The sequence below is a fragment of the Rousettus aegyptiacus genome, unplaced genomic scaffold (assembly GCF_014176215.1).
Source record: "Rousettus aegyptiacus isolate mRouAeg1 unplaced genomic scaffold, mRouAeg1.p scaffold_m13_p_17, whole genome shotgun sequence".
NCBI classification, from domain to species: domain Eukaryota; kingdom Metazoa; phylum Chordata; class Mammalia; order Chiroptera; family Pteropodidae; genus Rousettus; species Rousettus aegyptiacus.
This window is the reverse complement of record NW_023416292.1, coordinates 21,381,860-21,397,754: the sequence shown is the minus strand read 5'-3', so window position 1 is coordinate 21,397,754 and position 15,895 is coordinate 21,381,860. Positions and strand designations below refer to the sequence as shown.

The 15,895-nt window shown below is 45.7% G+C and overlaps 1 protein-coding gene across 3 annotated transcripts in view; it reads left to right on the top strand.

Annotated features, from left to right (window-relative positions):
* The window catches only part of DCAF6 (DDB1 and CUL4 associated factor 6), a 61,946-nt gene that overhangs the window by 21,368 nt on the left and 24,683 nt on the right, over positions 1-15,895 (top strand). Inside the window, exons 9-12 of one of the 3 annotated variants that reach the window (XM_016148591.2) lie at positions 1,215-1,334; positions 2,749-2,982; positions 7,892-8,020; positions 14,957-15,016. In XM_016148591.2, the coding sequence (XP_016004077.2) occupies positions 1,215-1,334; positions 2,749-2,982; positions 7,892-8,020; positions 14,957-15,016 (543 nt within the window). The remainder of the gene's footprint in view (positions 1-1,214; positions 1,335-2,748; positions 2,983-7,891; positions 8,021-14,956; positions 15,017-15,895) is intronic. The other 2 variants (XM_016148592.2, XM_016148593.2) reach the window with 2 other exon arrangements.

The window sequence follows — 15,895 nt, the reverse complement described above, 5'->3', positions numbered from 1 at the left end:
ATGTTTTGTTTCCAGTGTTTTTACTAGTATGAATGATGCTGCAATAAATATCCTCATACGTCGGTCTTAGCATATTCCTGCAAGCATATCTGAAGATAGATGTCCCAGAGTGGAACGGCTGGGTCACTGGACAAGTGCATTTGAATTGTCACGTGATCAAATTACCCTCCTAAAAAGCGCTGCTTTTCATTCCCGCTGAAAGTATAAGAATGCTCACCGCCCCATAGAATGCTGGGCATTAGCAAACTTCTGAGTTTTTGCCTTTCTGTTAGCTATAAATAGAATGAAAACTCATCTTCCAACTGGAGAGTTTTATAACAGCACATACATTTTTTTTCCTTCTATCAGGTTTCTTGAGAAGCATTACAAACTACCTTGGGAGCTTTAAGGTGGCACACTTTAAAATAGAATTAATCCGTGTGTATTTTAGTCAATGAGTCTGTAGCCAAAATCTTATTCTTAATGGCTTCTGAAATCTTTTAAAATCAAAAGCATATTTCCCAATATATTATCATTCTTGGTATTATTTTGCAACATGTATTTAAATATAAAACTACATTACATAAAGACAATAGAGTGTAAAATAAATTCTGTTTTCACAGACAGTTCAAGAACAAATGATTTCCATTTTTAATTATATAATTATAGAATAGGATTGTCACAGTTTTAATTTGATGTCATACTTAATTTGAAAATACTCTTAAGGGAAAACTCATGTATTTGAACAAGGAAAAAGCAGGAAGGAAGAGAAAAAACACTTTTGGGTTTTAGTTAATTTCAGATATGTGGAATCTGCTTACAGTAAAGGATGACAAAAACAGATTCAATTTAAGAACGTTGGAGAGGGCAAACCTTTCTTTTAATCTGCCCCACGTACCATACCGGGCCCCCCTAGCTGTGCACTCGTGGAACTACAGATGCAGGGTGGGGTAGTGGCGGGAGGTGCGTCGCTACCTAAGAATGAGCCAAGATGTAGGAGGCGTAAGTCCCATTCTTGAGGAGCTCAGAATCCCGATGGAGAGTCACTCGCTTCAATGTCTGCTATGAGATGTGACGACAGCCCTAGTCGATTTCTATACATTCATAGAATTTTTTTGGCAATTCGATTTTTTTTTTGATTACTTTCATTCTTAAGACCCTGAAATCTAGGTTTTCGCATTAATGAATGACTCTGACTCTGATTAAGTTAACTGATAAGGCCCGTGTCGCCGTAGGAGAGCAAAGTCCCAATGTGTCCTTGATGCAGAGGATGTCTGACATGCTGTCCAGGTGGTTTGAAGAAGCGAGCGAAGTCGCGCAGAGCAATAGAGGACGCGGGAGAGCTCGACCCAGAGGTAAGCTTTCTTCTTAATCAAAGGCATCAGAGAGCTGTCAAAAACTGTTCATCGAGGTTGGGTTTATCCGTATCATCTGATCGATGCCGTGTTTTATATCTACAGTAAGGGTCTTGCTGTCGCGTGAAGCGGTGGAGGAGAAAGAGTATTGGCCATGATATGTCCCTTCGGGTGCCACTAGTTCTAGCCCTTGTTTTTTTTACTTTTCTTTAAAAAAGTAGGAGCATCCGATATTCCTCATTTAAAGTCCTTTTCGTATGCACTCTGCGAGTAGAAATATATAAAACTCTGTAGATAAACAAGTTGCATGTGATCGAAGTTTCTCCTTTTGATTACTTATGTACATTGCTTATTAATTACTGTTTCTGGTGTTAGCTGACCTGTTGCCATATTTGTTTACTACTTTTCAAGTTTGTGGGTTTGGCAAGTTACCTATCTCTGTCCAAAAGGAGGCTTATAAAAGTTAGCTTCTAAATGTTTTAAATCCCCAAAGAAAAAGTTTCTGTTGATTTTCATCCATAAATGTTTCTTATTAACTCCTGCATATCAGTTAACTTTTTAAAAAACTTTCTGGACTGTGGCTTTGAGTAGGAGTAATTAAATTTATACTTAAATTTAAACTAAGAAATAAATCATGGTGATTAAAAAACTATTTTATGGTAGTTTTGCAAGGCATGAACTTGGTTTGTCTGCTCCATTTTTAATAAAATCTAAATTTGAAGCAAAATCAGAAAATCTTAATGTTTAATTATTTCTTTGCGGATAGCAGAAAGCCTAGCATAGCGCATAGTAGACATTCAGGCCTTTTAAAATCATAACTGCACTGTGTTCGTTTAGTGGTTAAAACATTACTGCTATGAAACGGGAATCAGGAACTTAATCCTGTTTTGGCCTCTTTGTAATTTTACTCTTGCTGACACAATTTTTATCAGGTATTGTACGAAGAACACGATGTTGTAGGGTGGAGCTATGTCGACATAAATCCATTACCCTGTTATCCAGCTATTACATCCTCTTTATTCATTACGTCATCTTTAAACTTAAGGGACAGGGCGTCGTTATCGGCGTCGCACAAGCTGTCATTCAGCTGTGCCCGAGCGGAGCTGCCGTGTTCAGCATTTTCCTGAAAAGATTATTTTAACGAGAATGTGCTGGAGATGGGACTTTACCCCTCTCAGTTAGCCAAGTGGACCAAACCACCAGTGGGCGCTTTCGATTTCCTGTATGTTATCTGTTTCCGAGTGTGCGTGCGTGCGTGTGCGCGTGTGCACGTATGCATGCGTGTGTGTGCGCGTGCATGCACGTATGCACACTCGAGTGCGCCTGTATTTCCTGAACACACCTCTTCTGAGTAGTTAGTTGGTTTTGGAAAGCAGCTGGTGTTTGAACTTGCGTTCACATGGACTCTTTGAAGGTGGGACGAGTCAGCCGGAAGCTTCGACCCTCCCTGTGGTCCCGCCAGGCGCTGACTCGGAAGCGGCGGAAACCGCCATGGAAGTGGACGCTGCAGCCGAGCAGTTCCCGCAGCCGTCCGCGTCCTCCGCGGCGGCGTCCGCAGAGAGCCCGCCGCCGCCTCTGCTGCCTTCTGCAGACAGCGAGCCCAGGCCGTCCGCCGAGGCGTCTGGCCAGCACGCGCTGCATCAGTCTGGTGAGGATGCCACTCTTTACCTAGGCCCTGGGGCGTCCGATGGTTTCTGATCGTGAGGACTTCCTTCTGGGCCGTTCGGAAAGATGCTAAGTCACACGTTCCCGCTGAAGTAAATGGTCCCGATGGCACGCAGTATGTGAACGTGTGACCTAAGCACGGGATTCTAGTGTGCCTGGCTCGCATGAGTTCCTACCAGTGGCAGGAATCTTCCATTTGCCTGGGACAGTTTTTTAAAAATGTGGGTACCAGCAGGTAGTGTTTTGATGTAGTTGAAGCACTCGATGTAGCGAGTCCTTTTATAGGCCGTTTTAGACAAAATATCTTCCTAAACTTATTTGGTTGTTAGTCCGTATTAAAGTAATGGCGAAATATATCCTTAATTATTATTGTCCGATTGTATTTATATTTTTGATTATTTTTCCTCAAATCATGAAACACTTTTAATACATTCCGTGTGGCACATTTGATATGGTCTCTTGTCAACAACATGCAGTTTATCAAAAGAACTATTTCTCCTATATTTATGGGAAAAAGAATTGTTTTAACAAATCTTTCTCTTCTTGGAACTTGATATTAGTGAAAAAAATTAACTCCCAAATTCTGTTAAAGTACATACAGTTTTCCCCGGTATTATAACTCCTCATGTTCAGCTCGTTCCTCCTAAACTATAGATTGTACTGGTATTTATAACAGTAATTTTCAGCCAATAATGTCTAGTTTACTTGACATTTTAACTGTATCCATGTAATTATAACAACCAGTAAGATATTTATTCATATTTTCCTTTGGATTCTTCTAAGGAAGCATTTTACTTGACATATAACCAAAAATATTAGCAACTAGAGAAACAGCTGGCAAGCCAAAGCCGAAACCTATAAAAAATTCCTAACAGCTTAACTGCCAAGCTGTTACTTTATTCTTGCTTCTCTGGAACCTGATACTAGATCATCAAACACGGTTTTAAATTAAGCACTCTTTTATCGGTATATCCCATTTTTGGTAATTCATTTTCAGTTTCTATGGGAATAGAAGCCAGAATCAATTACGTAACGGTTAATGCTGGTGTATAGTTGACCTTTCAACTTGTGGGAAGTTGGGACAGAATCGGTTAAAAGCTGACTTTTCAAAGCAGATGCAGTTGGTAAAAACAAGAATTTTGAAGTGATAGCGTTTTTGGAAACGTTCTTAAAGATTTTGATCAGTTATGTCATCAGGAAAACTTAGCGAGAATTCTCCCGACCTGGTGTTCACATTTCCACTGCGTCGGAACTTCTTCCATTCGTTTCTTAAACACATTCTGAGTAGATCACTTAGTTTAGAGTTTCATTTTTTTTGTTATAGATATTTAACACATTTTAATAGTACATTTTAAATTGCTAAATCTCTTTCAAGTTTAATGTAAGTATTAAATACTGTAGTCGTTTGAAATACAAAAAGAATTTGTGATGATCGCGTACATGGTCATTGAACATTACTTGGCACTTTTGCCTATAAACTTTTTGAAGAAAGTACGGAAATATTTGTAACTGGTAGGCTATTAAAAGAAATTTGGTGACTTTGATAACATGGAACATTGGGATGTTTCCATGTGACTACGGTCGTACCGCTGTTGAGGAAAGCGGGGTGACATCTAAGGGTGGTTTGTGACCGTTCTGACAGCAGCCGTGTGTTTCCCCAAGGCCGGCATTTGAAGAGGGACCTAATGTTTCGCTTCCCAGCCCCTCGCGCGCGTCCGCGCCCAGCTCTGTGGCGGTGGGACACTCCGTGCCGTGGGTGGCGGCGGCCTGAGAGCCGCCCCGCCCGTCCCGCCTCGCCGCGGGCGCCTCTCGATGCACCTGTTCCTGCCCTGCCTTCATGCCCCTCGCGTGTCCTTCGTCACGTCTGCCGGGGGGAGGAAAGAGACGTTGGGGGCGTGACACTCGCATCTCTGATCGAGCCTCGTTATTTGCCCGCCCTCGGTCTGCGCGGAGTCACGAATGGGTGAAGGACGTGACGGCCACAGACCTCAGTGGGCGCCGGACGCTGAGTCAGAGCGGTCTCCCGCTCTGTGGCTCAGCCACGGGACGACAGGTCTGTGCCACACCCCAGCCCCCGGCCGTACGATAACCTCGTCTCGTTCACAGTGGGGACGGGAAAGCGCCGACTCTTGCACGTTCGAGCCCCCCAGCTTCCCGGCGCCGGCGCCCCACCGCCCGCGTCGCCGTCAGGGCCGACCTGCTGCGCTGCCCCTTTGGCCCCAGACGTGCTCCGTTCTGCCTCGCAGCCCCTTCCCCGCTGCAGCTCTGCGTGGGGCTCAGCGACCTCCGTGAGGCCAGCCGTGAAGCGCCCGTCTCCGCGGGTGTCCTCCGCGGTTCCGTGGCCCAGTGCGGTCAGCGGCGCCGCTTCTTCCCTCCGGCGCCCCCCCCCCCCTCGCGGTGGCGTCTCGGCCGCGCGCCGCCGCCTCCCGCTGGCTGGCCGGGGCCTCGTCGTCGCGTTCCCGGCTCTAGGCGCTTCTGCGTGTTTTAGGACAGCCCCGCAGCCCGCTCTCCTCCCCGCGAGCTCTGCCCCTGAGCGATCGTGTCATCTGCGGGCCTCTTCGGCTCCAAGCCTGGCCACGCTCACACTTGACGTGGCCTCCTGCCCGTCCGTCCGTCTCCTGACCTCCTCCATCTTGGTCGTCCGGTAGCTGAGGAAGGTCTCCTGCCGCCGCCCGCCCGTTCGCTCATTTTAACAGCCCGCGAGTCGTTCCCGATTCTTCGCTTTCCTCCCGTGCCAGGCCCGTCCGGCAGCCCGTCCTGTGGGTTCTGCTCTCCGTCCTGCTGTCTGTCCCGTCCGCGGAGCGATCTCCCCGTTCCTACTCTTGCTCCGAATATTCTCCGGGCAGCAGCCGTGTGTTTTAAACTATTTAAACAACCTTCACTCGGTGCTGTCACTGTGCTGTTTCGCGCCCTCCGAGACTTCCAATCGCGTTCGGAACCACGTCACTTTCAGTTGTTTCTAAACGAAGCCTGGAAAGGCGCGTTAGCTGCAGTTTTTTTCCCGTGGCGATGAGAGAGTTGGGCGAGGCTGTCATTCCAGCAGGCGACAGCTTTTCCCCCTCGGTTTCACTTTAATCAGATCAGAGAAGACGGTTAGAGGAGGTGGTAAAGCACCCTGCTTCTAACGAAAAGGACCACTCAGACCATGAGGATTATTAAGATACGATATGATATTATGGTAAGATAACTGTTCGGACTGAAAATGTATTTAGGTCTGTTCAGAGCCTTTATAGCTGGGCCGAGCTCTGGGAAAAGTTGCTGGGGACATGAGGACCCTGCGTTGCAGACACCCAGTTTGCAGTGTCCTGGAGGGGTCGGCGTCTGCGCAGACTGGAGGTAGCAGGGGAATGGCCACTGTGGGCAAACTAGAGAAGGGCCCAGAGGAGCCGGGATGTCAGCAGAGGCATGACCAGCTGTGGGACAAGGAGTGCTCAGGGGTCGCCTGGGCAGGCCTGGCGGCAGACAGGTGACGTGCCACCGCATCAGGTGTAAAGGCCGGCCGCGCGGGGACCAGCGGCCCTGCGCGTCGGAGAGGCGGACGCGAGGTCCGGACTGGGCGCCCTGCGGGGTCAGTGGCAGTTTGCTGTTCCCCTGTGTCGGGGACGGAGTCGCTGGGGAGACCCGCCTGGAGTCATTCAAAGGGCGCGGGAACAGAGTTGGCAGCGTGAGCGGTGGGAGTCCCCGTCTCCGGGTGGCGTTCCTGACACCTGGCTCAGGGCCAGTTGTGCTGTTGCTGTTTTCATTTCCACCCAGAGGTGCTCATGTTGTTTCCTTTGCATTTTGGCGTATGTTAACACAGCTAATCCTCCAAGCATTTGTTCACACTATAAATGATGTCTGTTTGTGCATACCTTTTTTTAAAGGATGTAATATACATGTGTTTTACCTGCCTTCAATATGTCAAACCACTAGCAGAAATATTTGTTTAGTCCAGTATGTGTAGTTGGAATTTTTAATTCAGTGTTTGCCTTTTCTGGTTAGCTGACTGGGCCGCCATGGCCTGTAATACGACCCCACACCCACGTCCCGCCCTCCCCCCTCTGGGCGGGCTCGCACTTGGCCTTCCCTCCACCTGGAACACTTCCTCCAGAGATCGGTGTGGCTTGCTCCTTCCCGTCCCTGAGGTCTATCTCCGGAGCCTAAAATGATGCTTCATGCATAGTAGACACTTAATAAGTATCTCTGCAGAATTTCTGTTTTCTATAGAAAAATGCTATATTTCACCTTTTTACATTCAGCCGCTGCTTTGGATAAAGTTTAAGAAAATATTAAACGTAAATATATTTTAGCATTAAAAGTGAAAAAGTAAACTACAATTCTAACATAAAAAGAAACATTTTAGCTAAAAAATATGTAACTTTTATTTAAAGAGCTCTCCACTAATATATTTCAAGAATTTTTGCCAAATGCATAACTATAACTCATCATTATGATTGAATTTTAAAGTTATTATTTGATTGAAAGTAGTAAAGTAGTTTTGTGTGTAGATTAGATAACTGCTGTTATTCAGTTTTTCATTTCTTAGTATCATTTTGTTGTAAATTAGTGAGGAAAGGGATGTTCATTTTAAATGTTTTGCTTATGAAGGGTTTTCTTTCTGTTTAATGACTTAAATATTCTTAGAGGACCGTATGTGTCTAATTCATCAAGTTCAGCAGAAGCATTTGGGTGTCTAAGAGCGTGTAGCTTATCTCTTAATTTAATGACCAGTAATTTCCTTTTTTATGGGTAAGTCGTTTTTGTATTCCTCTATGAGACGTGTTTGATTTACATCCTTCTCTCGTCTAGAATTGTATCCTTACTGTTGTCTTGTGTAATCAAATGCGTAATCACATTCTTACTATTTTCCCTTTATCACTCTCTCTCCACCTCTCTCTTCCTGTCCGTGCCAGAGTTTTTAAGGGGGCCCGAGATAGCTTTGCTCCGTAAGCGCCTGCAGCAGCTGAGGCTCAAGAAGGCGGAGCAGCAGGGGCGGCCGGAGCCCCCCACCGCCCGCCCGGCCCCGGACCCCCGGGCTTCAGGTTGTTACTGTCGCGTGTCCCTGAGCGGCTGGCGGAGCTGGTGTGTTAACACTGCTGCTGCGTAATACGACGCTTCCCTTCCCGCCCCAGCGGGAGCTGTGCTTGTGGCTTCCCCTGCCTTCTCACGTGGGGTGGCGGCCGGCGTCCCCTGGCCGGGGGACACGCTGGCGGCGGCATTCGCTGGAGAGGGGAATGTTCCATGATCCGTTGTTTTATTTCCACGTATTTGGAGACGGGCCGGTGTCTACTGCTTGCATAGCCAGTGAACCACTCACTGTCTAGTAACGGAGGTTCCTGGGCGCTTGAACGGCGTCTCTGCACACGGCACCCCCTCTTCCTTTCGCTTTGACAGTTCGCCCCCGTTCCTCTTCCCGTGTGCACCTGATGATGCCGGGTCCTAGAATGATAGTGTTCTTCGGCCGTACTAGCATACTGACTCAGTCATCCCCTCTGTACTTACTCGATAATTTTCATCATTCGCTTGCTTACTTACTTGTACACAGAGTCAGCTTTCTGATGCGTAGGGCGGCAGAGGCACTCCTCGGGCTGACGTTCCCGTCCTTAGGCCGTGAAACTCGGATGACACAGTGATTGTCTGGACCACACTCTCTTGCTCTCGCTCTTTTTTTTTTTTAAGGCGAGGCAACCCTTGGTTGACCTCACAGACTGCAAGGACCTTGTCATCTTACAATCCCTTATTTTTTATGCCTGGTCTTCCCAGCTGGTCTCTCGTCCAAGTACTGACCAGGCCCAAACCTGCTTCTTTCTTTTCCACTGAGTATTTTAATGGCCCAGTTTTTTTATGGCCAAAAAGTTCCTGATGCCCAGTAAGCATTTGTTGACAGAATTAACCAAAGATGTAGCGTAAAATATTTTGTCAGCTGAAGTCTTTCCAGATGGATAATAGGTGCTGTGGATCCCATATTATCGATGCCACACTAGGTGCTATAAATCTCTATTTAGGAGCTGGAGTGTGTCTGCCTTCTCAGACGAATGGGATTATGGTATTTTGATATACATTGTTTTGCTACACAAAGAGGTGATGAGTTTGGGCATTAATTGCTTTGAGAACTCTTAATTACTGGGGAACTAATTTGCTTATAGGTAGAACTGGACAACTTCCATTTTGTAAATATCTGCCCCACTAAGCGCTATAACAAAAGCACATTATATAATACTGTGGCGAAATAAAATAGGCTTAAATAATTGCAGCGTAGATGTGATATTTGGAACAAATTCTGGACCTGATTTTTAATTCAATGTTATATCAATAGAGAGAATATCCATCAAGCAAAGGTGTCTCTGATTTGTTTTTACTATAGAGAAATCTTTTCCTGTACCTCAAACTAACCAGAAAGTTTGATTTGATGACAATCATGATATTTAATAAGACATTTTGCTATGATTTGGTGCTATGTATAAAACTCTAGCTAAACCGTTTCAGAAGTAAAAAATATACAACATAAAAAACCAATAAGAAGGAAGCTAAAATGTCCCTTACATTTTAAAATACTGAAATTTAAGTGAATTTGAGCATGAAACAAGGCTGTCTGCGTTAGCAGAAAGCAGTGCATGTCGTGGACATTAGAAAAACACTTTGAGACTCAGTCTTTCAAATCTAGTTCACTAATTTAAATCGAAGCACGTTCTCTCTAAGAGTCAGAAAACTTTAGGGTGATTATAGCGTCTCTGTGAAATGAGATGCTCTTTCCCCAGCTCTAAGTGGTAAATGGCCCCTACCTTGGTGACCGGGCTCTCTGTGGCCATCTTTAAAAAGCTGAAGTTGAGGAACAGTCCCTCTTCTTTGTAATGGAACGGTGAGCTCGGCCCCCGGGGCGGCCCACGCGGACCCATGCCACAGGCCCTCCGCGCCGTCCCCGAGTTGCTGCTCCCCGCATGAGAGGGGCAGCGCTGCCTCTGCAGCACGTGCCTCGGGCACCGCGCTCGCGTGACGTGCGCCTGCCCCGCCGCGCGCCCACCGCCTCTGTCCTCACACGTCACAGCATCACAAGCCCTAAGAACCGTCATATAGCATGTGGTCAGCTTGCTACCAAAGGCACCTAAGAAAATCTGCTTTGTCCGTTTAGTGAATTCTGGGTATGAGGAAAAAGGAATTGGCTTAATACAAAATTCTTGATTTCAGAACATGCAAAGTATAGAAATAAAGAACACGAATTAAATTTCTGAAATCCAACGGGAATAGGATTTGTTTGAGTAGCGATTATTAAAACTTTTTAACACTTAGTGATTATTGAAACTTTTTAACACTCATACATAAAAAACATTTTCACATTGTACCTTGATACTTTTATAATATCAGTAAGTAATAATATCATCAGTAAATGATACTTCTATTGTCTTCCACCTATTTAAGTCTTGTAGATATAAGGTATTCAAAGGAGACATTAACCAAGCAGTTTTAATAAGCATGGAAATTCCAAAACATTACATTGTCTAGTGAAGGTTTATCTTTTCAAAATATAGGACTCGTGAGAGATTCTTTTTGAAAGGCCATGTATAAGATGAATCTATAATACATAATTTCTAAAGGAAAGCGGGATCAAGTTATTTTGTGGAAATAATCTGCATTTCAGTGGGATGGGACCTGATGCTAGTCGATGATAATCCCAGACACTGCGTTTATTTAGTGGCCATTGTCCTTTGGCGATCGAAGAGGAAAACGTATCCAAGGCGCCACACGGCGCGTCCCTTCGGCATCACACTGCTGTTTAAAGGGAGCCGTGTGAGACAGATCTTAAAGAGGTCCCGGGGGGCTCCCTCCTCCTCTCTGTCTTTTCGGCTGCGAGCTCTTTTGTCAGAGTCTCGTGTGGAACTTCTAGTGCAAAGTTTATCAAAGTAACTGTTGTGACTGAGACTTAAGGGACCTGAGGGGTGGCGGCCCACCTGCTTGCCCCCCTACCCCCGCAACCCCGGGGTCCCCCTTCTTCCCCAAGTCTAGTTTGAAAGCTGCTGCTTTAAAAGAATTTCGACGCCTTTGAATGTAATTCTTCATAGCTAATACCCAAATTTTTCATTTTTCGAAGTCACAGTGTATTCCTTTAAAATGTTTTTACTTAGTTTTTAAAAACAGCATGTTTTTCTAGGCTTTTAGGAAATACACCATAACTCATTTGTAGCCTTTTAGTGATTTTTTTTTTTTTTTTAATCATAAAGAGGTGAATTTTCTTTCATCAGATTACTGCCTGGCTGGGATCTCGTTTCTGGCCGTATGACTAGATGACCTTGGGCAGGTCATTTGGCTGCTTTATGCCTCAGTTTCCCAGTTCCTGCTGTATGTAGACAGGGTGGCTGGCCGTCATTTGCGGAGGTGGCGTAAGGAAGGGGAAGAGAGACTGTACAGAAACGATTTTGATACTCCCCAGAGCGTGCACATAATCAGTGCCATCCTAATGATAGGATCCTTCATTCGTACCTCAGAACGCACTCGCGTCGGGGCCGCGCGAGGCCGAGAGCGTTCAGGCCCTGAGCGAGCCATGTGTGTGCTTCTCAGACGAGGCCACGGGCAGCTGTGGCAGAGGCATTCAGCGCACGGCTGATTTTAAACCCAGCTCTTTTTTTCCATTTCAGGTCCCCCGAAGTCATGGGTTGCTGGCCCCTGCTCAGAGTGACAACACCCTGTGGAGTCTGCTGGTCCTGGCCCGACCACCACAGAGCCCACTGGAGCAGGGAGCCAGCCTAGAGAGAGGGTCAGGTAGGAACTGTTTTTTCGCTTTATGGCACGGTTTTGCCAATTGGAAAAAATAATTTTAATACCCCAAAGGGGTATGGAACATTGGTGATTATTTTCGCAAAAGGGCTTTTCAAAACTGAGCCATATTGGAAAAAATCAGCGCTTACCCAGTCTTGTGGCAAGCAGGCCTCGAACGGCATCAGAGCCCCTGGTGCCCCTGACAGCCGCGGGCAGCAGGCTCAGCGGACGCACGGGCCACGTGGTCAGCGTTCGTGACCTAAGCCGTCAGTCAGTCCACTGTGATCTTGACCCAGTTCTGTACGCACACCGTAGCCACCTTGACGGACAGAGTCCGGAGCCAAGCCGTGGTGGCCTTCTTAGAACTTGAAATATGGGCGTATGCTCTGTTTTTCTTCAAAACAGCTTCATACCATTATTTTTCATTCAATACCATGTTTCTGAAAAACAGGCAAATGATGATATCATTAACCGACCCATTCGCGTGAGCTACCCTAGTAGCTTATGCGGATTATCCCATCAAATCTTCATCAGAAACTGAGACTTAGAGAAGTTAAATAACTTGCCCAGGGTTACACTCTTACTGAGGAGAAAAGCGAGATTCGAGCCCAGGGAGTCTAGCCGAAGAGTCCTTGTTATTTACCTGTTAGACTAGAATTCAGTATTTTTTTTTTTTTTAACAAGTTGAGAAGATTCTGATGTCAAAGGGCTAAAGAACTTTTCTCAGGACCAAAACACAAATTTTTTGGAACTGTACAGTAACTGGCATGAGACATCTGATGAGCTTTTGCTGAAAGTTTATCCCGACCTTAAAAATAGTAATATAATTCTAAACACGTCCAGTAAGCCAACAAACCATATTGACTCTGTAATAAATTATCATTGGAACATATGGTCAGGTTTTTGTTTTGTGATGGTGCTTTGTAGAAGCTGTTTCACAGAGAAGTGTGGAGTAGAGTATGCAAACTGAGGCGATTGGCATCGAACTAATAATATGTTTTTAAATATTAGCTATTCTCATGGTTATTGAGTTAATATTTGGAAACATTTCTGTAAGTTAGAAGTTATGGGTATGGCATTTATGAATAGTGGTGTAAAAACGTGTCACCTCAAATGTTTGTTTGGCAGGAAAATAATCCTTTTAAAAACAGTTGCATGGCACTCAAGATGAGAAATAGCATGGAAGCAGTGATCAGAAAGGACTTCTTTAAAGGCTGTCTTCCAGGCAAGAGGGACAGCCGCGTCTCCCTAGGGAGACACAGTGTCCGTGATGGGCTGGGAGACCCAACGCGAAGCCCTCTCCGTTTAATGTCATCTTTCCGTTATTCACATTTTACATCCTTTCAGAGTTTGTGGAGATGCCAGCATTATAGCTCCTTTATCGAGATTTTTTTTTTTCTCTCTCTCTCTTTTTCTTTTTTTTTTTTTTTGAGACTTACTCCTTCCTAAATTTTATTTTAAAAATTAAATAAGATGCACTTTATTTCGTAAGATGTGTACATTCTGTAAATTCATGGGAAATCAAATATTTGAAAAAAGATTGGAGAGTGGATAGTGCTCGTCATCATTAAATGAGATCAAAAGGTTTTTTCTTTTTTCACTTGAAAGAATATGGTTTTGTTTTTCTCTAAACAAACACCAACTTACCTGTTCTTAAAACACAACGTGGGGAGGAAGGTTGTGCCTGACCCGGAAGTAGATCGGTGGGGAGTCTCACAAAGGAAAGCGAAGCGTGGAGCGTTAGGGCGCTGATCAAAATGCTCCCGCGTCTGCTTTCCTTTTTGTGTCGTACAGATTTGTCGAACCGAACATTCCGATGAAGAAGGGATAAGTAAGGATAAGTACAGCTGTTATATATCAGTGACGATCATGCAGCATCGAAGTCTAGTGATTCAAAAATCTGTGAGCAAACTGCTTCTATCAGAAAGTAGACGATTTAAAGTTGACATAAGTGGTCTCAATAGTGTACAAAAGAAAGCAGTCAAATGATACAAAATTTCCGAGAAAACAGGATATATTGGAAAACTCTTAGCTGTTGCATTAAGGATACTTTAACTCAAAATATCTACCTTTGGGGGAATAAAATGCCATTACGAATGGAAACTGGTAATCAACCCAAAATGCTAGGTTTTTGGTTTAATAACAACACTTGCTAAGAACTAGAGCACTGGGTATTAGAAGCTGGGAGTTAGTTATTCTTACATTTGGGGGGGGCTGTGCTTATCCGAATTTTCCCTTTTTTCTGTAGCCCTACCGGGACACTGGCACCTGAGCCAGGGGTAGCGGCCACCTCCTGCTGTCCCCAGTGCTTTGCCGAGGCCGTGAGGCCCCTGGGGTGACCAGAAAGCAAGGAGAAGCTCAGGCCTGAGAACGCTGGGACACGTTCCGGGCTGCGCAGCTGGTCACTGTCAGAACCTGGGCCGGAGTCAGAGGCGGCTGCAGACCGGCACTCTTGCCGTTTTATCGCCGCCTCCCCATGACACCAGGGTTTTCCAAACTGTAGAGCCCGTACATAAACTAAATTCTAACACGGAATCTCGGTGTGTCAAAAGGATAAAAATAAAACGTTCTGCTTGAGGCCACGGTGACGAGCACGACGCCTGGACCATCGCGCCTTCTCCTGGCCTCTCCCGCTCGTCCCCACCGGTCACTTAGAGAAACCCGACTCCACAGAGTCAGATGTAATGCGCACCGCCCGCCAGAGAGTTTTAGGTCATTGGCATTTCTGTAACGGTAACGACTTCGTTGACTCTTACCTTCATAAAGGTTCTTTTTGTCTAACATCTTCACTTGAGCTGCTTTTTTTAGCTCAAAGTATGAAAGACAACAGGAACAGGTAGCAAAGCGTAGGGAGCAGGTCACTGCCCGCTCGGAGTCCTCCCATCCAGAATGGCAGCCGTGTTGGGGGCGGGAGGGGAGGCTGGGAAGGACACGGCGTCCTCTGCCCATTTCTGTCCACCCGCCTTGCACCCGTGCCTGCCCCACGTGACTCTGATCCAGGGTGTGTGCATAGACCTGGGAGAACACTCCCTCCACGCCTCCCCGCGCTGCTGCGTGCTTGCCTGCGGCCACAAGGCCTGCGCCCATGGCCCTGCTTACTTACTTACTACTTGGGGAACACACCTCGCACTCACTTCTGCCCCTGCCCCGTGCGTTTGATTCTTAAGCTTAGAGATGATCATGACGTTGCTGCTTGCTTTTAAGTTGAAATCTCATTTTTGTTTCAGATTCTCCTTCTTCTGTGGTTAACACACAGCTCGGATCCATGTCACTTGACGAGCAACAGGGTGCGTGCAACGGGAGATGCGCTAAGCCCACCCACCCATAGTCCTGTCGCACGAACAGCTCCCCGCGCGTCCCCTAGCTTTCCATTTGGGTCCCGGCCCGGTAGCATGCCGTGGGCTAAATTGCCCTCGGCGGCATCGGTCACAGAGCCTTGTGGGCCCGTGCAAATGATTTTCTACGTAAGCTAAGTCAATTTCTGCCTCTGGCCCCTCACGCCAACTCCGAGTTCTCTTCTGTAACAATACTGTAATGGATCTGAAGCATATCCATTTTTTAAATTCTAGGTGTCATAAAATTGTGTAGAACTGTGGATGTGTGGTTAGCATGTTACCTAGTAGATAATTTAGAAAAGGTTATGTGGCTGTAGTAATACTGACTATTACTGCATTGCAGCAGTAGTAGCGCTTGGTGTCATGGTTCACTTTTCAGGTGGTTAAGCTCCCGATAGCTTCAATCATCAGGGAGACGGTTACGAATTACAATCACGGAGCTCCAAAGGCACCAGTCAGAGGGGAAAACAGCTCAAAGCCGTGAGCAGAGCCTGATGAGACAGATGTTGCAAATATTTTTCAAAAATTAAAAAAAAATTAATAACTTAGCACCGAAGCCATATGCCCTGTTTAGTTGGCTGAAAGTTACAAGTGTGAGATGACTCATTTGTCAGCAGTAGTGGAGAGATTAAATATTGCTATACTACCTGTTCGGTGATTTTAACTGTCTTCTTGGAGAGATGTTCAGAAACTAATTTTAAAACAAATGGGAAAACTCCTCTGTTTCTGATCTTAAATGATCGTTTGCAGACCTGAGATGACAAGTATTGCTATAGGTTTTTCTGTTCTTGAGAATGAATGAATGAATGAATTGGTAAATGGACTAAGAGG